At 41.9% G+C, this 25,240-nt stretch overlaps 1 protein-coding gene across 2 annotated transcripts in view; it reads left to right on the top strand.

Moving 5' to 3' along the window:
* Positions 1-25,240, top strand: part of DNAJC3 (DnaJ heat shock protein family (Hsp40) member C3) — an 86,721-nt gene that overhangs the window by 5,252 nt on the left and 56,229 nt on the right. For both annotated transcript variants that reach the window (XM_089303502.1, XM_008260109.5), the window contains exon 2: positions 12,705-12,815. Coding sequence is in view for 1 of the 2 variants with exons in the window: in XM_008260109.5 (XP_008258331.4) it covers positions 12,705-12,815 (111 nt within the window). In the remaining variant the exon portion in view is untranslated. The remainder of the gene's footprint in view (positions 1-12,704; positions 12,816-25,240) is intronic.

Raw genomic sequence — 25,240 nt, 5'->3', positions numbered from 1 at the left:
GTTGAATGACGGCCTTCTTGTGAGTCTTCATGTGACAGAAGGTGAGAATGCCATGGCTGAAATGGCAGAAGGTAGAAGGGCATAAAGGGCTAAAAAGAATACCTTGTTCCCTGTAGCCTTTTCTTTTTCTTTTCTTTTTTTTTTTAAGATTTATTTATTTACTTGAAAGTCAGAGTTGCACGGAGAGAGAAGGAGAGGCAGAGAGAGAGAGAGGTCTTCCATCTGCTGGTTCACTTCCCAATTGGCTGCAACGGTTGGAGCTGCGCCAATCCAAAGCCAGAGCCAGGAGCTTCTTCTGGGTCTCCCATGCAGGTGCAGGGGCTCAAGGACTTGGGCCATCTTCTACTGCTTTCTCAGGCCATAACAGAGAGCCAGGACTCGAACTGGCGCCCATATGGGATGCCAGTACTGAAGGTGGCGGCTTTACCTGTTGTGCCACAGTGCTGGCCCCTGTAGCCTTTTCTTTTTTCCTTTTTTTTTTTTTTTTTCTGACAGGCAGAGTGGACAGAGAGAGAGAGAGAGAGAGAGAAAGGTCTTCCTTTGCCGTTGGTTCACCCTCCAATGGCCGCCGAGGCCGGCGTGCCGCGCTGATCCGAAGGCAGGAGCCAGGTGCTTTTCCTGGTCTCCCATGGGGTGCAGGGCCCAAACACTTGGGCCATCCTCCACTGCACTCCCTGGCCACAGCAGAGAGCTGGCCTGGAAGAGCGGCAACTGGGACAGAATCCGGCGCCCCGACCGGGACTAGAACCCAGTGTGCTGGCTCCACAAAGCGGAGGATTAGCCTAGTGAGCCACGGCGCCAGCCTGTAGCCTCTTCATAAGGTGCTAATCCTGAGAACTCATGAGTGATCACTTCCTAGAAGGATCCTGCTCTTAATGTGACCACAATGGGATTTTATTTCAGCATGTGAGTTTTGGGGGATATTCAGACCTGTGTTACTGCTTTTTTCTTTATTGAATCATTGTATCAGCCTACAAATCATATATAGAACAATGGATTTAGAAGGTTAGTTGGTTTTGGTGCAAAAAATTTTGAACTCCATTTTTTTTTTAAAAGATTTATTTACTTATTTGAGAGGTAGAGGTAGAGTTAGAGAAAGAGAGTGAAAGAGAAAGGTCTTCCATCTGCTGGTTCACTCCCCAAATGGCTGTGACAGCCAGAGCTGAGCTGATCCAAAACCAGGAGCCAGGAGCTTCTTCCAGGTCTTCCACGCACATGCAGGGGCCCAAGCATTTGGGCCATCCTCTACTGCTTTCCCAGGCCATAGCAGAGAGCTGGATTGGAAGTGGAGCAGCCAGGACAAAAATGAATGCCTGTATGGGATGCCAGTTTTTCATGCCGTGGCTTTACCTGCTGTGTCATAGCACTAGCCCTATGTGTTTTTGTTTTCTGTCTTTTTTTATAACAGACATTTCCATGAACTTTTTGAGTACCCTATTTTCACCTTAAACCGCCTTCTACTGTCATTTGTTGATGATGATACAGAATTTTAAAGTTTGTTGGTAGCCTCCTTGTTTCTTCTGTTCTTTCCCTAGCACATTACTTCTGTAGTACTGCAAAATGTTACATATCTTGCATATACTATTTTTTTTTTTCAAATTTGACAGGTGGTTATAGACAGAGAGAGAGACAGAGACAGAGAAAGGTCTTCCTTCTGTTGGTTCACTCCTCAAATGGCCGCTACATCTAGTGCTGCGCCGATCAGAAGCCAGGAACCAGATGCTTCTTCCTGGTCTCCCATTGCATATACTATTTACGTTTCCAGCTTCTCCCCTCCATCACCAGGCTCTCATTACATCAGCTTCTTTTACTTCCAAGTGTCAAGCCCATTTTTAAGCATGTTTATTGTGGTTTGTTGGGACATGGGAAGATCTTTTCTGAGATTTTCAAATGAGCCTTTATGTTTTAGAGAGACCTTCCTGACAAATCACCCTCTGCTTCAATTAACATTTACTTCACCTCCTTGTATTTCCTACAGGAAACGACAGGATCTGAAATACTTCATTTATTTTCTTGACTGTTCCTTTCGAATATAAGCTTTATGGAAGGGACCCTTTATCTCTGTACTTAAATGTTTAACATGAAGTAGACAAGCAATGAATGCTTTTAAAATGGCTGCCTGACATTGACTCTGAGCTGGTTTTTGCATAAATTTATTTTTCAATTTGAAATTCTTTTAGCAAGGACCCCATCACAATATTTATACTTACACAGTTCAAACAAAGATGATGTCCATTGAAATTGAGCAAACTTGGTGCTATGTTCTGACTGTTGGTTCCTCTCCCAGAATTCATGCATTGGCACTTAACACCATAATAATATTAAAAAAAGCTGGTACTTTTGGAAGTGATTAAATCACAAGGGCTCCACCCTTGTGAATGGGATTAGTGTCCTTATACAAGGGCTTTGGTAGATTCCCTTGCCATTGGTCATGTGAAGATGCAGCAGTGAGGCACCATCTGTGAAGCTGAGAGCCTTTATCAGTCACTGAATCTTCTGGCACCATAGTGTCCAGAACCGTGAGAAATACATTTCTGCTGCTTATAAATTACCCAGTCCAAGGTATTGTTACAGCAAACTGAATGGACTCAGACATATGGTTTCAATATATTTTTAAAAGTTCTTATTAATATAAAGATAACAGATGTCATGTGTTTCATAGGTACAATTCTTTTCCATTCTTTTGTTTAAGATTCATTTATTTATTTGAAAGGCAGAGAGTTAGAGAGGCAGAGAGATGTCTTCCATCCACTGGTTCACTCCCCAAATGGCTACAACAGCCAGAGCTGGGCTGATCTGAAACCAGGAGCCAGGAGCTTCTTCCTGGTCTCCCATGCGAGTGCAGGGGCCCAAGTACTTGGGTCATCTTTTACTGCTTTTCCAGGCCATCAGCAGGGAGCTGGATTGAAAGTGGAGCAGCTGAACTTTAACTGATGCCCATATGGGATGTCAGCACCGCAGACACATGCTTAACCTACTATGCCACAGCATGGGCCCCCGATCATTTTTTTTTTTTTAATGTGTCTTAGCCATTTGTGTTTCATCCTTTGAAAAAAATTTCTGTTAATATCCTTTGCCTATTTCTTAACTGAATTGTTTTGTCATTGTTATATTTCTTGAACTCTTTATAGATCTTGGATATTAATCCTTTATCAGTTGCATAGTTTGCGGATACTTCCTCCCATTCTGTCAGTTGCCTCTTCACTTTGTTGCATGTTTCTTTTACAGTGTAGAAGCTTCTCAGCTTGATGTAATCTCATTTGTCTATTTTTGCTTATATTGCCTGTGCCTCTTTTCTGGTTCACTTGAGAAGATTTTGTTACAGACATAGTTCAAATGTATTATATAATTAATCAGCTTTTTGTTTCAGTCTGGCTGTGGGGATGAAACTAACTTTTAGGTCAGGGTAATTGGAGAGAGGTGCTTATAACGCCTAAGGTCTATAGCTCAGTGTGTTTTTATTGAAAGTTTTGTTAATCATTGTTTCTTGCTTGACTATGGAATTGCTAAGAAGGGAATTGTCTTATTGTGTTTTCCCTTGAGGTTTCTTCAGCCACTACTCCACCTAGCTTGGATCTTAGGGTTTTCCTCATTCTTCATAATTTAAGTGTTCCCACCTGAATAACCACTCCCGGGCTAGCTATCTGGTTTGATTCTGAGTGTCTCCACATCATATGTTTAACTCTTCACCTTAAATTTCTTCACATTCTTTTTTATATATCTCAGAATTTTAGAATAGATCTTAATACTGACCTCAAGGGAAAATGTAGTTGAGAATTCCACCTTTTTCTCTGCTGTGGGGAGCAAACCGGACTAGACTGAGTTACTGGAATTAAGACTTGTTCTATGCATCTGCTCTCCCACAATATGGCGCTGGGAGAGAAGTAAACAGCTTCCGCACAGCTGCCTCCAGTTCAACCAATTAACTGTAGGACTTGCTCCTGATTGGAGAGCAGCGTACTCAGCGTGTGGGCAGCCGAGTTAGGATTGGCGGAGGAGGACTATAAAGGAGGAGAGAGACGGCATGCACCAGGAACATCTATGGGGAACATCTAAGGGAACCCGTGCAGCCCCCGAGAAAGCCGGCCGGCGGTGTGCCGCTCCCCTGCGGAAGTGGGGAATGTGGCCAGGGGGAACTGCCCTTCCACGGAGGTGGAAGGGATAGTAGCCAACCCGGGAAGAACCAGCAGCAAACCCGGGGAGGGCCGAGCAGACAGAAAGAACAGCGCAGGGTCCTGTGTCGTTCCTCCATGAAGAGGGGGAGCGACATAATGGTGCCGTGACTCGGATATGAAGCCTAGGCAGGGCTTGGTGTCGTTCCTCCACGAAGAGGGGGAGCGACACTCTGCCCTTCCTGTTTATTTTACTGACCTATGATTGATACTTGTCTATGGAGAAATCTGTTACTTAATACTGATTAGGAAGTGGCATGATGTTTGGTTGTATTATCTCTTAGAAAATAATGCTCGGCGCCAGCACTGGTGTAGTGGGCTTTAAAGCCCTGCAGTGCTGACATCCCATATGGGCGCCGGTTTGAGTCCCAGCTGCTCCACTTTTGGTCCAGCTCTCTGCTATGTCCTGGGAAAGCAGTAAAGGATGACCCAAGTCTTTGGACCCCTGCACCTGCCTGGGAGACTTAGAGGAGGCTCCTGACTCCTGGCTTCAGATTGGCCCAGCTGTGGCTATTGTGGCCATTTGGGGAGTGAACCAGTAGAAGGAAGACCTTTCTCTCTGCCTCTCTGGAACTATGCCTTTCAAGTAAATAATAAATCTTTGAGCATTATTTTCTTTTTTTTTTTTTTTATAGACCATGTGGCAAAGGAAAACAGTTGATCTGTGGCTCAAAATAGAGTTGATATATTGCAAAAAAAAAAGCCAATAATCTATGAATTCAGATGTTAGTGTCTATGAATTGTTGATCATCTCAGTTTTATTTGATAATTTTTGTTAGGTATCTTAGATTATATTTTGAATCATAATACATTTAAGTAAGAGAAATTCATTCAACAGATATTAAGCAAAGTATTGTCTAGGTGATATATAGAAGAAATGGCAGTTCTGCTCTTAGCTCTTAGATCAGATTTGTGAGAGACAGGCAAACTGCAAATGCTAATGTCTTGAGATAGGGGTTTTGCAAAGCGATGGCATGTAATTGTGACTGGGGAATGCAAAGGAAGCAGAACCCATAGAAGGAGCTTCCCTGCTAGCCCCCCCCACCACATATATACACACACACTCACACATACACTCTGAAGTAAAGTAAGGCTTCACAAGGGAGCTAGCATTTGAGGGCAGCATCTTTATGGATGATTTGGAGTTTTCTAGGTGGGCAGGTAAGGAAGGATGTTTCTTGAAACAAATGTAAAGGGGTGTGAGGTATGACATAGTATGTTAAGGGAAGTAGAGTCAGCCCATTTTGTTATGTGGCTATAAAGTGATAAGTAGGGCAATGGTAGATAATTGAGCCTGCTACTGAAGGGTGTTGTTAGCTTTTTGTAAATTTTTTAATTTTTTTATTTTTTTGACAGGCAGAGTGCACAGTGAGAGAGAGAGAGAGACAGAGAGAAAGGTCTTCCTTTTTCTGTTGGTTCACCCCCCAATGGCCGCCACGGCTGGCGCGCTGCGGCTGGCGCGCTGCGGCCGGCGCACTGCGCTGATCCGAAGGCAGGAGCCAGGTGTTTCTCCTGGTCTCCCATGGGGTGCAGGGCCCAAGCACTTGGGCCATCCTCCACTGCCTTCCCGGGCCACAGCAGAGAGCTGGCCTGGAAGAGGGGCAACCGGGACAGAATCCGGCGCCCCGACCGGGACTAGAACCCAGTGCCTCTAGGTGGAGGATTAGCCTATTGAGCCGGCTTGTTATTTGCTTTAGACCTAAAGGGATTCAGATTGAATCTAGCCAGTGATATGCAAATAGTGCAGAATTTTTGGTCAGAATACTTTTTAGAAAGACTGGTCTGGCAGCGGCATAGTAGATGAATTTGGAGGAAGGTGAGAGTCGGGAACATCCCAGTTAGGAGGCATTACTTCTCTTATGGGGGAAAAAGAGTCTTTACAACCAGCTTTTAAACTGGAACGTTTTGTTTTCGAAATGTGATCACAGTCTGCCAAAATAATAATTCTCTCTGGATGATTTGGATAGACCATGGGGATTTTCATAGAGGAAGTGATGTTTCCTTGTATAGTTCAATGAAAACTACAGCGGATAAATTGTAACATAAAGATTATAGGGGCCAGCACCATGGCACAGTAGGTTAATCCTCCGCCTGTGGCACTGGTATCCCATATGGTTGCTGGTTCTAGTCTTGGCTGCACCTCTTCGATCCAGCTGTCTGCTATGGCCTGGGAAAGCAGAAGATGGCCCAAGTCCTTGGGCTCCTGCACCCCGTGGGAGACCCAGAAGAAGCTCCTGACTCTTGGCTTCAGATTGGCCCAGCTGCGGCTGTTGTGGGCATTTGGGGAATGAACCAGTGGATAACGACCTTTCTCTCTGTCTCTCCCTTTTGCTATCTATAATTCTACCTCTCAAATAAAAATTATAATTTTATTTTGAAAATATTTTTTTAAAGGATAGAGAAATGCTGGATACCTTTTTTATTTTTATTTATTTATTTGGAATTCAGAGTTACACAGAAATAGGAGAGGCAGAGAGAGAGGGAGGGAGGGAGGGAGGTCTTCCATCCACTGATTCACTCCCCAATTGGCTTCAATGGCTGGAGCTGCTCCGATCCAAAGCCAGGAGCCAGGAGCTTCTTCTGGGTCTCCCATGCGGGTGCAGGCCATAACAGAGAGCTGGATTGGAAGTGGAGCAGCCAGGACTCTAACTGGCACCCATATAGGATGCCTGTACTGTAGGCAATGGCTTTACCCACTTTGCCACAGCGCTGGCCCCTGGATACCTTTTTAATACCATATGCAAGAGAAATTTAGTTTGACATGTCTAACTCAGCCTCTGGGGTATGACATGACATGACTTAGCAGTTCAAAGACTTTTCTAAGTTCTTTCTTGACTCCCACTGGACTTTAGGTTCAGCCTGTGTGCTTAGAAATGATTATGATTAAAAAGGAAAAGCACCTGGCTCCTGGCTCCTGCCATCAGGTCAGCGTGGTGCGCCGGCTGCAGCGCGCGGGCCGCGGCGGCCATTGGAGGGTGAACCAACGGCAAAGGAAGACCTTTCTCTCTGTCTCTCTCTCTCACTGTCCACTCCGCCTGTAAAAGAAAAAAAATGTTACTTTAACTGATGGGTTCAGTGACTGAAACATGCAAGCAAAGCTTTACTACTAGAACCCTTAGCATTTACATGCAGAAAAGGATCTTGTATTGTGGTGAAAAGAAAATTAGGTTCTGGAAGTAGATCTTGTTTTAATGGTTATTATAAATCCTTGGGCAGAAATGTTAACTTATTTCAATCTCACTTTCCCTAATTATGTGAATGCATGGAAGATGTTTACTTCCTAGGGTAAGGAAGATAAAATAAAGACATTGAAGTCTCCAGTGCATAGTAGATTCTTAAGTCTTTCCATGTTCTATTTTTTTTTTTCCCCATTTTATATGAAAGGCAGACAGGGGAGGAGAGGAAGAGAATCTTCCATCCTATGGTTATCTCTCCAAATATCTGCAATTACCAGAACGGACCAGGCTGAAGCCAGGATCCCAGAACCCATTTTGGGTGTCCTAAATGGGTGGCGGGGATCCAAGTACTTGAGCCATCATTGCTACCTCCCCAGGGTGCACATTAGCAGAAAGCTAGATCAGAAGTGCAGTAGCTGAGACTCAAACCAACCACTCCGATGTGGATGCAGGTATCGATGTCCTAAGCAGAAACTTAATGGCTGTACCGAATGGCATCCCCACGTTACACCTTTTCTGTTAAACATTTTCATGGATGCTTAAGGAAAGCATTTCACCTTTTTTTTTTTTTTTTTTTTTTTTTTTTTTTTTTTTTTACTAATGGTTTATATCATATATAACTTTCTTCCCCTTTCTTCCCTCCTTGAACAATCTTCTATTCAGTAGGTTGATCTGATTACCCACCCCACTGAGGAAATGTTTCATAAACTTGTAAATTTTACTCAGTGAACTGTACGTGTTTGTGACTTGATAGTTTAGAAATTGTGACTTTAGAAATTACTCTTAAAATAATCAAAATGTGCCATCTATGCCTGTTTTCATTCCTCACTGCAAATTCCTTAGGTATTACATAACCTAGGGATGATTTAAAGTATATGGGAGCATGTGCATAGTTGGTATATAAACACTTCACTTGTTTATTTATTCACATTTATTTATTTGAGAGGCAGAGAGAGAGAAGACAGAGACAGACATCTTCCATCCGTTGTTTCAGTTCCCGCAATTGTCTTCTGTAGTCAGGTTTGGGCCAGGAGCCACGAACTCAATCCAGGTCTCCCACATGGTAGCAGAGACCCAGATACTTAGGAACCGTCTCCTGCTGCCTGCTAGGGTGTACCTTAATATATGCTGTGTGGTTTCCTGAGCAGATTACCTGTTCCTTATTTGTCTTGCTTTCTGTTAGAATCTCAGTTTCCCTGTGTTTTAACCTGATGGAGTAACCTGCAAACTTTCATTCCTGAAGAATCCAAGTCAGTTGATCTGCTTGTTTTTTTTTTTTTTTTTTTTCTGTTTTGTTTTGTTTCCCTATTGCTGTAGTTTTTCATCAGCTTTATTGTTGAGCAATGGGAGTACTAGGACATGACCTAGCGAATCCCCTGAGTTCCGTGTATCCTCCTTTGTCTCCATTGTATAAAATTACTGGTGTTATGGGGAAGGAAGTTGAGTGACATGCCCAGAGCAGGTCATTTTATCTACATAATAATCTCCTTTGCAGTGGATGCCTTTTTACAGTAGATGTTCCCACCTAGTCTGTGATGGTTAAGTGCTGTTACTTAAGCCTGTACTGAAGTCAGAAAGTACATCTCAGTGGTGACATAAACCCCCCAGTCATACCTGTCCTGCAAAGGGGAGTGATCACAGAACTTTGAAAAGGTTACAGGTGGTTCCTCACTAATTTGTCTCTTAATGCCTTGCCAAAGAGAGCATCTTATGGACTCTCTCATACAACCCAAGTGTGAGGTTCATGTGTAGGTGAAAAATGATAAGTCCAGTCCAACATTATTGTTTCTCTAAGCCTTTGGATCCTTCCGTCTTATGTTAATGAGACTCTGAAATCTCAGCCTTATTGAATGTAAGTCGTTGTTGCGTTCAACTTTCGTTGAACTTACCAAGTAAGTCGTTAGAATCACTTCCAGCTGTGTGAGTAAACACATTAGATGAGGGACCTCTAGTAAAGGAACAGGCAGACTTTTTTTGTGGAGGATCAGAGAATAAATATTTTAGGCTTTATAGACCATATAGGTTTTGTCACAAGTTTTCAGCCCTGCTCTTTTAGTGTGAAAGTAGCCATAGACAGTATATACCATTCATTAATGAAATGGCTTTGTTCCAGGAAAACTTTATAAATAATTTCTAACTTCTGCTTTGATAAATGTGCATGTTAGTGAATTATACCTGAGGTAGTGTTATATTCCATCTTCTTTGGTCTAACACCTTTATTTTATTATTTTTTAAAGACTTGTTTTATTTATTTGAAAGGCAGAGCTATAAAGAGGGAGGGAGGGAGAGAGTGGGGGAGGGAAGGAGAGAGAGAGAGAGAGAGAGAGAGAGAGAGAGAGAGAGAGAGATCTTCCATTCATTGGTTCACTCCCTCTAAATTACTGCAAAACCTGGGGCTGGGGCAGGCTGAAGCTAGGAGCCAGGAGCTGCTTCCATGTCTCATGTGGGTGCAGGGGCCCAAGCACTTGAGTCATCATTTTTGTGTCTACTCACCATTGCAGGTAGCTTTACCTGCCGCGTGCCAGCCCCAGTCTAGCACCTTTAGAATCCGTTGCTCTGTGGGGTTCTACTAATCCATCAGCAAAATGTTAAAATTCTTTTGCTCTATCCTTTGGGTAATAATGTATACCTGTGTCTCTGGAGCCTGTTGATCTTAAAAAAAGATTTACGTATTTATTCAAAAGGCAAAGCAACAGAGAGAGGAGGGCAATGATAGGTCAATTTTCCACCCACTGGTCAACTTCCTAAGTGACCACAACAGCCAGTGTAAGCAAGCCTAAGCCAGGAACTCCATCCTGGTTTCTCACCTCTTGGCAAGAGCCCAGGTACTTGGGCCATCTTTTGCTGCCTTCACAGGCACATTAGCAGGAAGCTGAAATGGAAGCACAGCATCTGGGAATTGAACCTATACTCCAGTACTGAATGACAGAATTGTAGGTAGGGGCTTAATCTGACCTCCTGCTGAGACTGGACCATACTTATGCGTTAGTGACAGTGGGAGTGGTTAGCATGGCATGAGGAGGATATACATTCTCTTTCAAGGCAACTGTCTTAGGGTCAGGTTGTCCTAGGGTTTTTATTTATTTATTTATTTTTTAAGATTTATTTAATTTATTTGAAAGCTAGAGTTACAGAGATAGGGAGGGAGAGACAGAGATCTTCCATCTGCTGGTTCACTGCCCAAATCACTGCAACGGCCAAGGCTCAAGGCTGGGTCAGCCTGAAGCCAGGAGCCAGGAGCTTCTTCTGGGTCTGAGCCAGGAGCTGGGAGCTCAGACCAGGTCTCTCATGTGCATGGCAGTGACTCAGCTACTTGAACTATCACTTGCTTCTTCTCAGGGTCCACAACTGTGGGAAACTGAAATTGGGAGTGGAGATGAGACTTGGACCCAGGGCACTGAGAAATAGGATGAGGTGTCCCAAGTGGCATTTTAAATGATATGCCCAGTGCTGATCCCCAACACAGGAATTTAGAAAGGGGAAATTAACGTAAAGAATTATTAAATTTTTATAGGAGAGTTAAGATTTAAAGAGGACTCAAAAGGGTATCTAGAACTAAGAGACAGTCCCTAGGAAGGGCCTGCTTGGAAGCGGAGAGGGGGGCTTTCTCAAAGTTGGGACTCATATCTCATGGAGAAGATAGAGTTGTAGTCCAAGATTGGGGATGGAAAAATTTTCTGAGCTGCTGGGCTAGAGGTGGTCCACAGAGGCTGGGCACACGAGAAACAACTTTCATGTGTAGCTGAGTCAAGGCTGGTTGGGCTATATATAACATATATGTGTATGTGTGTGTGTGTATATGTATATATATGTCTGTGTGTGTGTGTGTGTATATTCAAATATATATAAATATATACACACACACATACAAAGTAGTGGAATTTGGGGTGCTGCTACAGGCATGAAGCCTGGAGTGTGTGGTGTCCTCATTAGGAAGTGCTACCTAGGCTGTTGCTGGAGCAGAACACCCTTCAGTGTCCTCCCCTTACACCCTAAACAGCAGAAGCTGAACAACAGATTATGCTTAGGAGGCAGAAAAAAGTGAAATGCAGCAGCCAGAACCAGGAGGTAGCTTTCCTGCTGTGTGCCCAACATGCTCTTTACTGACAAAGCATAACATTGTGCTCAGTGTAACGGAGAATTGCTTAAGAGCTGTAGTCCATTATCATAATGTAGTTATTGAAGGATGAATTCAGAGCTGAGAAACAATTCATTGACATTTGGCCCCATCAGTAAGATTGTTATTCTACTCAGAATGCCTCAGTAGCTCCCTATTTAACAAGAGTAAAAAACCCAAGGCTGTACATACTCATGCCCTCCACTTCTTTGATCTCATAGTGTTTCCTTGTTGGTTCTGCTGCAGCCATACTTGCTGTTTCTGGAACACATCTACATGCTCCTGACATGGGAACCCTTGCACAGGCTGGACCTTCTTCCTAGAAAGCTCTTTTCTTAGATATCTGGGTAGTAAGGGCCTCTGTTCTTTCAGGTCTAGTTCAGATGTCAGCTTCTCAAGGAGGCCTGCTCTTAATACCCTTTTCTGCCATCAAAAGTTCCCCACACTCCTAAATCTTTTGTATGGCTAAACTTTTTCCACAGCACTTTTAACCTAATGTATTATGTAATTTACTTGTTTATTATGTCTTTTTTTTTTTTTAAGATTTACTTATTTATTTGAAAGGCAGAGTTACAGAGAGGCAGAGGCGGGAGAGAGAGTGAGTGAGTGAGTACAGGGACCCAAGGACTTGGGCCATCTTCTGTTGCTTTCCCAGGCACATCAGCAGGGAGTTGGATCAGAAGTGGAGCAGCTGGGACTCGTACTGTTGCCCATATGGCTTTACCTGCTATGCCACAGCACTGGCTTCTAATTGTTTCTGTCTTTTCCCTCCATAATGTCAGGTGCCAGGAAGTGGGGAAGAGGCGTGGGTTTTTTTCTGCTGGTCACTCATCCCAAATATCTGGAACAATGTCTGGTGCAGTGAATGTCCCAACTGGAACTTGAATATTATAGTAGATTATATAATGTTTATTAAGATGAATTTCTAGTATAACAAAATTATGCTAGAAATTTTATTCAAAACATTTTTACTACTGTGTTATGCAGTTTTTGCCTCTCATCTTATAGATTGCTTATTTTTTTTTGACTGATTAGATCAGTAAGGGCGTATGTATATTTTTGGGCTTCTTATACTCTATAAATAAAGCACTGTATTTTATTGTTACATTCTCTAGATTAAGTCTCACTGTCTCTGCTTTTCTCACTTGTGTAACTGCCTGAGCCACGGACTGTGTCCTTGACATTTTATATTTAGAATTAAATATCATTGTCTGATGATTTTTTTAAATTTGTTTTTAGGTGCTGAATGTGGAGTAAATGCAGATGTTGAGAAGCATCTTGAATTGGGCAAGAAGTTACTTGCAGCTGGTCAGCTGGCTGATGCCCTATCTCAGTTTCATGCTGCAGTAGGTTTGTATCGTAAACCAGATCTCTCAGTGGCTGTCTTAGTGAATCTAACTACTAGCTCTTTTTTTGGATAACATTTTTAAGAAAAGATTCATTTGAAAGGCAGCATTACAGAGAGAGACAGATTTTCCCTCTGCTGGCTCAATCCCCAAATGGCTGCAATGTCTGGGGCTGGACCAGGCCAAAACCAGGAGCCATGAAGTCCATTTGGGTCTCCCAAGTGTAGCAGGGGCTCAAGCACTTGGGTCATTTTACTGCCTTCCCAGGAGTGTAAGCAGGGAGCTGGATTAGAAGTAGAGCATCTGGGATGTGAACCAGTGATCCCAGTGTTGCAGTTGGTGGCTTAATGTGCTGTACCACAATGATAGCCACTGGATAACCTTTTCAATAAATGCAAATATTTGCAAGATTTCAGGTGAAATAGATTAGTAAAATAAATGAGTTACAGTTGAATGTGTATGTATCTTAACGTGAGGCAATTGAGGCTTACTACTAGAAGTATCAAGAATACCTTGTGAGAGAAAGCTTTGCTCAGTGTGTCATGTAATTTTCTACCTGTTAAAATAGATTTCAGTAAGTGTAGCTTAATTTTTTTGATGACTAGGGTTATCAATATTTGATGCCCATGGAGGATCCTGCAGTTCATTGCCTCTTTAGTATTGGCCAAACTCCAACCTCCCCTTCTGCTGTTATTCTTAATGCTTACGTGTGTCTCTCTGTAGTGTCATCTGTGTAGTTTTTGATCACTTAGGACTGAGAGAAGTGAGATGATCAGAATAAACTCTCTAAATGAGGGCTTCTGTGGTTTTCTTAAGACTCACTGCATGAACTTTTGTGCTAGGACTTTTTGATACTGACTGGCCTTGGCGTCATTTTTTAAATGTACTTAGGCATTCTCACCTTGTTTGGATTGGTTAAGACTGGCCAGCCAATAGCCTGACATGTAAGGAGACAAATTTTTAATAGGATATGGTTTTGCTCTCAGAAGAAATGTAATATTGATATAATTTACTATAAAAATGTAGTTAGCTATGGGTTTTTTTTAAGCTCAGACTTTTATTACTGATTTTACTAACTTTGGAATAATAGGAAATACAGACTTTAAAAAAATCAGTTATATTTGAAAGGCAGAGGGTCAGAGAGACACACAGACACAGAGAGATCTTCCATCCACTGGTTTACTCTCCAGATTCCTGCTACAGGTTGAAGCCTGGAGCCCAGCCTCAATTCTATGTGGATGTAAGGGACCCAGCTACTTGAGTCATCACTTTCTGCTTCCCAGGCTGTACATTAACAGGAAGGTAGAATCAGAAGTAGAGCCAAGACTCAAACCCAGGCAGAATCTTTATTGTTGCACCAAGTGCCCACCTTCAGGAAATACAGATTTTAATTTTGTCTTTGCCACTTGGTAATACTGTGGCATTGCTTCAGTTGTTTAAGAAAATGTAGGTTTAGGGATTGGTGTTGTGGCGTAGTGGGTAAAGCTGCTGCCTGCACTGCCAGAATCCCATGTGGGTGCCGGTTCAAGTCTTGGCTGCTCCACTTCCACTCTCTGTTACGGCCTGGGAAATCAGAAGAGGATGGCCCAAGTCCTTGGGCTCCTGCACCCTCGCGGGAGACCCAGAAGAAGATCCTGTCTCCTGGTTTCAGATTGCTGCAGCTCCAGCTGTTGAAGCCAATTGGGGAATGGACCGGCAGATCTCTCTCTCTGTACCTCTCCTTCCCTCTCTGTGTAACTCCGACTTTCAAATAAAAAAATAAATAATAATAAAAAAAGAAAATGTAGACTTAATGAAGTTATTTGTAGTTTCCCAGCAGTTTTTATTTTGCTACCCAAGGAATTGCTGTGAACATTAGGTGAGAAAAATGGATATAAAGATTTCTTTGAAAATAGAGTAATATAATCACACATGGAAAGTATATAGACAGTTATTTTTGTCTCTGAAAATTAAGATTTTACTGAAACAGGTTTGATATGTTAACAGTTTTCATAACTATGTGGAGTTTCTGTTTGGGAGTTTACATTTTAACGATTTTTTTTAAGATTTATTTATTTATTTGAAAGAGTTACAGAGAGAGGAGAGGCAGAGAGACAGAGGTCTTCCATCTGATGGTTCACCCACAATTGGCCGCAACGGCCGGAGCAGTGCTGATCTGAAGCCAGGAACCAGGAGCTTCTTCTGGGTCTCCCACGCAGGTGCAGGGGCCCAAGGACTTGGGCCATCTTCTACTGCTTTCCCAGGCTATAGCGGAGATCTGGATCATAAGAGGTGTAGCCGGGACTAGAACCTGCGCCCATATGGGTTGCCGGCGTTTCAGGCCAGGGCGTTAACCCACTGCGCCACAGCGCTGGGCCCACATTTTAATGATTGACTCACTCTGAGAAGTGTTAGATGCTTAGCACAACCATTTGTCTAAATTACTTTTACTAAGTGCCATTTACTGTGTGACCACATCATCATTAAGTGATTAAAATCCACTTCTTCTTGTGACTCAGACTGTCTCCAGAGCTGCTCAGACTTTTATTACTGATTTTACTAACTCTGGTAATTTATCCTTTTCAGTTATTGTCTTAGGAAAACTGCCTCTCTTAAAACACAATATTCAGTCTAACATTTTAACAGAAACATCAATGGCTGTGGTGTTTTGTTCAAGTAGTCTAAAATGACTGCTGATTTTTCTTTAGTCTCGCCACTGTGTTATTGAACAGTGTGAATCAGTTAAGCTGAGACACGATTATGTATTGGTGAAACTCAGTAAAGAAAGAATGTAAAATGTTGCTAGTGATTTGAGAATTTGAATAGCAGTGTCATTTTGTTCATGATTTGGCAAGTAGCAGTGATTCACCACTGGGGCATACATGATAATTCTGACGAAGACTGGTGGAAGTTGAGAACATTTATCATTCTAGTTTATATCATTTTAATTTATGTCAAACACTGTCCACAACAAACTATTACATCATTGAACTCCATCAAAAAATAAAATCCACCCTTAGATTTATGTAAATATGTCATGGTGCTTTCCTATTATATTTGAGCCTCATTTGTGAAATGAGGACAGACATTACTGCTCACATTTACACAGAAGGAAATAAATAATTCTCCAGTGTCTTTTTAGATATCATGTCCTTGTCCAAAAGATTATGAATTTTTTGAGTATGAGTACTATCATCTTCTTATTTTAATCTCTGCTCTGTGCTCAGTATATGTTTGAATGAAGGAGTATATTGGATTAGGGGAGAGAAAGAATACAATTTTTTCTATTTTTAGAACAGGATGTTTTTCCTTGTTGCCTCCACTACTGCCATTTAAAGCATCCTTTGTAACTGGCTTTCTGATCTGTTTTCTCCAGGAAGTGATCTTAATGCCTTTAGTCAGACTAATATTTCCATATTTGAATTGTTTAATAATTTTAGGATTCTGAATAGACTTTAAATTCATCTCTTACACTCAAATTTCTGATAATCTGGTCACAATGATTTGAATGCTGTATTTCCATTTGTAGGCTTACAAGTTATTTACATAATGAACTGTGTTGTATTGTGGATGAGTAATAGGAAAAGTGATTATTTTCAAGGCTATTGAATTTCATAATGTGAAAAACTAAGTATGAATTTCCTAAATCAATTATTGTTTAGTGCTCTAGAGGTGATGACTCTTGTTCTAGTAACTTTTGATATTTTAAGATGAAGAGCCAGGCAGGGAATGCTATCTTGATTTGCCATGCAAGTGACCTCAACCTTCTAAGAAAAGTTTTGATTCGTATGTTGAACTGTTGTCATCTGATTCTCTAAGGATATAGGTAAAAAAGAAACTCAGTTTCTCCTAGTGTATTCTTTTCTTTCTTTTTATTTATTTATTTATTTATTTTTTGACAGGCAGAGTGGACAGTGAGAGAGACAGAGAGAAAGGTCTTCCTTAGCCGTTGGTTCACCCTCCAATGGCTGCCGCGGCCGGCGTGCTGCAGCCGGCGCACCGCACTGATCCGATGGCAGGAGCCAAGTACTTATCTTGGTCTCCCATGGGGTGCAGGGCCCAAGTACTTGGGCCATCCTCCACTGCACTCCCTGGTCACGGCAGAGAGCTGGCCTGGAAGAGGGGCAACTGGGACAGAATCCGGCGCCCCGACCGGGACTAGAACCCGGTGTGCTGGCGCCACAAGGCAGAGGATTAGCCTAGTGAGCCGCGGCGCCGGCCACTAGTGTATTCTCATAGTACAGAGTACTTCTGTGACATCTAGTCACTAAATACATGGATATTTCTCCCACAAGACAGTCCTACAAATTCTTCAGTGAACCCCAACTGGCTATCCTCCAATTCAAGTCAATTTTGACATAGTGTGTAAGACGGCAGTGTTAGATCCCACAGGTGGAGATTTTGGTCCCGCGGGCTGTCCCACTTGCAAACCTGTCTTTTAAAAAAAATTATTTATTTGGAAGGCAATAAATGAGAGACAGACATATCTTCCATTCTATAGTTCAGTCCCCAAATGGCCACCCTCAATGGTCAGTGCCAGGAGTCAGGAGATCCATCCTGGTCTTCTATGTGGGTTACAGGAGCCCAAGCTCTTGGGCCATCTTCCACTGTTTTCCCAGGTGCATTAGCAGGGAGTTGGATCAGAAACAGAGCAGTTGAAACTTGAACTGGCGCTCTGATAAGGGATGTTGGTGTCTCAGGTGACAACTTAACCCACTGTGCTACAGTACTGGCCCCATGCCTCAGATATTTTCACCTTTCTGACTGACCTGCTATGAATTAAGATTCCCGTAACATTCTCCTTGGGTCCAGTTAACTTGCTAAAGCAGCTTGCAGAACTCAGGGAAACACAGTTGATTGTTCATTAAGTAACCAGATTGGGAGCATATCATATTCTGGGAACCTTCACGTGTTCAGCTGTCTGAAAACTCTTCCAAGCCCTGTCCTTTTTGGGTTTTTCTCGGGGCTTCATTGTACAAGCTGGATTGATTACATCGTTGACAATTCATGATCAGCTGAACCTCCCAGAGAGTCTGAGGGGTTGTATAACTGAAAGTTCCAGCCGTGTAAGATCGGTGTTGGTTCCTCTGGCAACCAAGCCTTATCCTGAAGCCATCTAGGGGCCTCCAACCTTCTCATTAGCATTTCATTAGCATACCACACACTTAAGACTGCAGAGGTCTAAAGGGCTTTAGGAACTGTTTGTCCAGTCATGCACAGCATAGGTAGTTTCCGTCAGCAAGCTGCATACACATAGTGGTGCTGTATTGTGTGGCCTAGTGATTGTGAAGCCATTTTGGTCTATGTGAATGTACTCCATGGTGTTCACACAGTGACAAAATCAACGAACAACACACTTCTTATCTCTGTTGTTAAGAGAGTTATGACTCTATGATTTACATATTTCACAATCCCATAGTTCTCATATTTACATAGGCTCAGTGTTAAAATTTGGGATTCCAAAACCATTTCCTAAAAACTGTGTAGTGAAGTTACTGAGAGTGCCTCAAAAATACTGTATAAAAGATCTTCAAAAAGTTCATGGAAAATGGATTTTAAAAAATTTTAAATGTATTTTTGTGAACCTTTTGAAGCCCCCTTATCTATACACATATTTTATATATGTATTATCAGATAGATAATACAAAGTTATGTTATACATAATCCTTTTTAAAAGTTTTTCTTCATGGATTGGAGTAGTCAGGTTTTTTCCAAATAGAAGTCTAATGCAATTTACTGACAGTGCCCCAATGTAGCAATAAGTATTCTTTACTTAAAAACTTATACGGAATTAAATATAAGCTATACCAGTTTTAGAAAATGCCATTGCTGATTACTTGAGAATGATCTGAATGTCTTGATGAGACACATCTGTTTGGGAGCCATTTCTGTGCAAACTTCTTTAGGTCCCTGCCTTGTCTAAGGTAGGTGTCAGTGTTGGCTGAAGTTGACCTTGGATTGTCAATGTTTGTTACAATTGTCAATAGTTTGCTTACACTTCCTTTCCTTTGAGTGTCTACTGTGGGCCAAGTTCTATGGAGTCCCGAAAGTGAATAAAACATAAATCCACCACTCAAGGAATTTTTTTCTCTGGACTAAAATATGTATATAAATAATTTATCAATGATAAAATGTTAGATGCAGTAAGAGGTATATGGGATCTTCAAAAAGTTCATGGAAGACATGTATTATGAGGGGATGGAACAAAGTGGCAGCTCAATAAGGCATCCAGTGGTGTCCCTACAGAGATGCCAATTTGGACGGCTACTCATATACAAGCCACCTTCCCAAGAGCCAGGGAAGTCAAATGAGAGACCACAGTGAAGAAGACAGGGCAAAAAATTGTTACATTATCCTCCTCCTCACAACTCCCAGCTGTAAGCAGTGCAGCTGCATGTTTTCCATCGCTGGGAGGGAAAGGGAATTAAGTTGAGACTTTAGACTTGAAGCCCAGTATCCAGCCTGTCTTGGAAAACTCAGTGCTGGCAGGGCCCCACAGGCCCTGCATCAAGGCCAGTACCTTAAGACTGAGATTTTGGCCAGGTCTCCGACCTCTGCCAAGACAGTGGGCCAGAGACTCCAGGCACTGGGGAATAGGGTGGGAAAGTTGGTATAGGACTTGCTTTAGAGCTCAATGTCAAGCTTGCCACAGTAAGATCTAGCACCAAAGGCCTCTATCCTAGACTAGTGCATACAGATGGTACACCAATTACAGATTTGGAACAAACCTAGGACTGAGTGCTTCTCATGCCAAAACAGGAACTACACAACAACCGCAGACTTGCAGCAGACTTTGTCTTAGGGCGCCATCTAGTGTCCCAGTAGTGGAAGTGTCGAAGGGCTCAGAGAAAAGAAGCAGATTGTTTAGAATTTCCAGAAGGCAAGCACAAAGCCAGATTATGAAGACCAGAAAACATTTCTACTCCTTTAATGCACAGATGATATTATACACTAGCCAACTTCAAGAACTTTTATGGAAACACAAACTCCCTTAAGGTATCAGAAATTGAACAAAAATAATACATGGAAATTCATGGATGCAGAATTTAAAATAGTTGTTTTAAGGAAACTCAACAAGATTCAGGAAACCAGGGGTATGAGTCATTATTATAACAAACTCAACAGAGAGAAGGAAGTAAATACTTGATTTGAAAATTTTATTAAGTGAAATTTAAAAATGATAGAAGGTTCCAATAACAGAATAGATAAAACAGAAGAAAGTATGAGCTCTAAGAGAGGTGATTTGAAAATACATAGAAGAGAAAAAAAATTGAAGAATGAGGAAAGCTTATGGAACTTTGGGACAGCCTCAAAAATGCAAAACCAGTTACTTGGGATTCAATAGAAAGCTTCTCAAGTATAGAGAAAGATACGGCTGTCCAGATACAGGAAGGTCAGGGGTAACTAGTGAGATTCAGCTCAACCAAATCTCAAGGTTGAAATCTTCAGGAGAAAGGAAGCAGCACATAAGGGTGTCCCAGTTCACCTGACTGCAGACTTCTTGGCAGAATCCTTACAAACCACAGAGAGCGGGCTGAAACTTTCTTGGTACTGAGTGGGGGGGGGGGCAAAACTGCCAACCAGGGGTGTCCAGCAAAGCTATACTTTAGATATAAAAGTAATTTCCAGAAAATAAAAGCTGAGGAAATTTATCAGTATAAGGCCTGCCCTACAAAGTACACTAATAGAAAAGATGTGCATACAAGTAAATAGAAAGTATCAGAAGATAGAAAATTTACCGAGCAGAATAAACTTGTTTGTCTATGGACAACTGATTTATTTTTATTTTTAGATTTTTGTTTGAGAGGTAGAGTTACAGTGAGAGGGAGAGACAGAGAGGTCTTCCATCTGCTGGTTCACTCCCCAAATGGCTGCAATAGCTGGAGCTGAGCTCCTGAAGCCAGGAGCCAGGAGCTTCTTCTGGGTCTCCCAAGTGGGTGCAAGGGCCCAAGCACTTGGGACATTTTCTACTGCTTTCCCAGGCCATAGCAGAGAGATGGATTGGAAGTGGAACAGCTGGATCTCGAACCAGTGCCCATATAGGATGCTGGCACTGAAGGCAATGGCTTCACCCACTATGCAACAGTGCCAGCCCCTGAATATGTTTTTCAAAAGAAGGCATACAGATGGCCCACAGTTATGTGAGAAAATGCCTAACATCTGTAATCAGGGAAATGCAAATAAATCACTTGAGATGACATTTTATTCTAGGTAGAACGACTTACCAAGTTGAGATATCATTTTATTCTTAGGTAGAATGACTGTTATCAAAATGATAAGGAGAGGGGCCAGCGCTGTGGTGCGCTAGGTTAATCCTCCGCCTGCATTGCTACATCCCATATGGGCACTGGTTCTAGTCCTGGTTGCTCCTCTTCTAGTCCAGCTCTCTGCTGTCGTCCGGGAGGGCAGTGGAGGATGGTCCAGGTGCTTGGGCCCCTGCGCCCACGTTGGGAGACCAGAAAGAAGCTCCTGATTTGGACCGGCGCAGCTCCATCCATTGTGGCCATTTGGGGAGTAAACCAATGGAAGGAAGACCTTTCTCTCTGTCTATCTCTCACTGTCTCTAATTCTACCTGTCAAATAAATAAAAATCTTAAAAAAAATGACAAGGAGAGGGACAGATGTTTTGCATGGTGGTTAAGATGCTGCTTGGGATGCCCACATCCCATATTGGAGTGCTTGGGTCCAAGTCCTGGCTTCTCTTGCAGTTTCAGCTTTTTGCTGATGCACATTTGGGAGGCAAATCGTTGTAATGCTTCAGTCCCTGGCACGCACGTGGAAGACCTGGGTTGAGTTCTTGGCTTTCAACTGTGTCCCAACCTAGTCCTGGCTGTTAGGGGCCTCTGGGAAGGTAACTCAGATGAGACACTTCTGTCTGTGCTTCTCAAGTTAAATAAATAGTAAGTGTAAAACACAAGGTAACAAGAGCTGGTGAGGATGTTAAAAAAAGAGGAACCTTTGCATATACACTGTAGCAAATGCAAATTTATTAGTCCTTATGGAGAAGGAGGTTTTTTGAAAAACTGAAACTAGAACTACCACATGGTCTGCCAATCCCATTACTGGATGTGCATCCAAAGAAAACAAAATCAGTCTAGTGGGGAGACTCTGAACTCCCATGTTTATTGTAGTGCATCCACAATAGCCAAAAAACGGAAACAAGTATTCACTGATGAGTGGAGAAAGAAAATACCTTACACAGTGGAATGCTACTTAGCCATAAAAGGGTGAAATCCTGTCATTTGTGGCAATGTAGAGCTCATTATGTTAAATGAAATTAAGCAAAGAAAGACAAGTCCTGCATGATCTCATGTGGAATCTAAAAATATTGATCTTATAGAATGGTGGTTACTAGGGGCTGGGGAGAGGAAGAAGGGAAGGTTGATTAATATGTACTAAGTTGTAGTTTAAAGAGGACAAAGAAGTTCTGATGTTCTGCTATATGGTAGGGTGACTGTCAATACTGGTAATGTACTGTGTGTTCTTAAAAAAAGACTAGGCTTTTTAATGTTTTCACCAAAAAGAAACGATGAATGTTTGAAGAGAGAGTTATGTTTACCCTGAATTAAGCATTATACAATGTATACATGTATTGAGGCATCACCTGATATCCCATAAATAAGTATAATTTTTATGTATCAGTTTAAAAATCTTTTTTTAAAAGATTTTTTTATTTATTTGAGAAGTAGAGTTACAGACAGGGAGAGAGCTTCCTTCAGGTCTCCCATGCTGGTGCAGGGGGCCAAGCACTTGGGCTGTTCCGCTGCTTTCCCAGGAACATTAGCAGGGAGCTGGATAGGAAGAGGAGCACCTGGGATGTGAACCAGCACTTCATGTGGAATGCCAACATTGTAGGCTGGAAGTTTAACCTGCTGAGCCACAGTGTCAGCCACTTGTGTTGCTTTTTAATGTTTTATTTATTTTTATCTACTTGAAAGGCAGAGAGAGTGAGTGAGTAAGCACACAAGCACACTTCTATCCAAATGCCCATGGTAGCTAGAGTTAGGTCAGGCTGAAGCCAGGAATCTGTAACTCCATCTGGACCTCCCACAGAGTGACAAGAACCCAGATATTGGGCTGTCATCTGTTGCCTCCCAGGGTGCTTTAAAGGTGCTTTCTCTACTGATTAGTGACGGTGAGCATCTTTTCATGTGCTTACTGGCCATTTGCATGTCTTCCTGTTTCCTTGAATATATGGTTATACTGTGAAACTTATTTTCTCCTCTGACGCACCTTTCCCTGGCAGTACTTAAGTAGTTTTTAGTGCTGTTAACTATTCAAAACCTTAAGTTTGAGTGATTATATACTGTCCTGCCTTACAGATTCCTCTATTATAGTGTTTTACAAATAATAAGATCTTCAGGGGTAGAACTTATGGGGAATTTTCACTGTAAATTATATAATGATGAGCAACTGTGCTTATATATACATGTCATATAATACAGACATATACATATATGACATACATTTATATGATAGATGGCTGAATGTGATCAAGACAAGTTTTAACATCTTTGCATTCTAGAAGGACTCATCTTTAAAATGCGGTTTGCCTCTAATTGAACTCACTCCTGCTTTGTATATGCTGATGGGAATAATTAGCTTACCTGCTTCCTTCCTTCTTTCATGTTAACTTTTCTAGTGCCTTCTCCAGTCTCAATCTCATTCTTCATCTTTGTAGTTTGTACCTTTATTTCCTTTTCATTTTAATTGGAGTTTGTTAGGGAACAGAGAATGTATTTTCAAAATATAAATTTAGTTTGAAGTCTGTAACTTTCTAAAATCTTGTAAATAAGGGCACAGCCCACATTCTTAATCTTTATTTCATTTATGAATATCAGCAGGGGCAAAGATAGAATTGTATACATATAGGGGTTGTAAGTTGAATATATTCTAGAACAGAGGCTCATCAATGTTTTTCCTAAAGGACCTCATAAATATTTTATGCTTTGCAACCATGTAGTCTCATGTTTATATTTGTATTTTTTGTAACTCTTTAAAAATTAAAAAATTAAAAACAAAAAAGATTGGGAGGCAAAGAGGAGGGAATGACAGACTGCCATGTGCTGGCTCAATCCCACATACCTGTATCAACCACGGGTGGGCCCGGAGTTGAACTGGAGCTAGGAACTCAATCCAGTGAGTGGCAGGGACCATAATTCCCTGAGGCATTCCCTGCTGTTTGCCAGGGTCTGCACTGACAGGAAGCTGGACTTGGGAGCTAGAGTTGCGAATGGAAGCTGTACACTCTGATATGTCATGTGGGTGTCTTAATTGGCAACTTAACCAATAGGCCAAACACCAGCCCTGAAAAAACACATTCTTGACTGTACTATATAGATTCCTTTGCAGTGCAGAAGCTTCTCAGCTTGATATAATCTCATTTGTCAATTTTGGCTGTGATTGCCTGTGCTTCTGGGTTTTTTCCCAAGAAGTCTTTGCCTATGCAGATGTCTCTAAGAGTTTCCCCATGGTTCTCTAGTAATGGATGGTATTGGGTAGTAGATTTAGGTCTTTGATTCATTTTTGTGTAAGGTGTAAGGTATGGGTCTTGCTTCATAATTCTGCATGTGGAAATCCAGTTTTCCCAGCACCATTTGTTGAGGGGACTGTCCTTGCTCCAAGGATTGATTTTTAGCTCCTTTGTCAAAGATAAGTTGATTGTAGATGCATGGATTGATTTCTGGAGTTTCTGTTCTGTTTCATTGATCTACAAGTCTGTTTTTCTGCCAGTACCAGGCTGTTTTGATTATAATTGTCCTGCAGTATGTCTTGAAATCAGGTATTGTGCTGCCTCCTGCTTTTTGTTGTATAAGATTGCTTTAACTATCCAAGATCTTTTATGTTTCCATATGAATGTTAGCATTATTTTTCTAGATCTGTGAAGAATGTCGTTGGTATTTTACTTGGTATCACATTGAGTCTGTAAATTGCTTTTGGTAGTATGAACATTTTGATGTTGTTGATTCTTGCAATCCGTGAACACGGAAGATTTTTCTATTTTTAAATGTCTTCTATTTCTTTCTCTGGTGTTTTGTAATTTTCATCATAGAAATCTTTGATATCCTTGGTTAAATTTATTCTAAGATATTTAATTCTTTTTGGAGATACTGTGAATGGGACTGATCTTAAAAGTTCTTTCTCCACCATGACATTGTCTGTGTAAACAAAGACTATCGATTTTTCTGTGTTGATTTTATATCTTACCATTTAAAAAAAAAATTTTTTTTGACAGGCAGAGTTAGACAGTGAGAGAGAGACAGAGGGAAAGGTCTTCCTTTTTCCGTTGGTTCACCCCTCAAGTGGCCGCTATGGCCGGCACGTTGCGGCCTGTGTGCTGTCGCCGGCGCGCTGCACAGATCTGAAGCCAGGAACCAGGTGCTTCCTCCTGGTCTCCCATGTGGGTGCAGGGTCCAAGGACCTGGGCCATCCTCCACTGCCCTCCCAGGC

This window comes from Oryctolagus cuniculus, chromosome 9, assembly GCF_051225735.1.
Source record: "Oryctolagus cuniculus isolate XC-2025 breed Fujian yellow rabbit chromosome 9, ASM5122573v1, whole genome shotgun sequence".
Lineage (NCBI taxonomy): Eukaryota > Metazoa > Chordata > Mammalia > Lagomorpha > Leporidae > Oryctolagus > Oryctolagus cuniculus.
The sequence above is the reverse complement of the archived record's forward strand: the minus strand, read 5'-3'. Positions and strand labels throughout refer to the sequence as shown.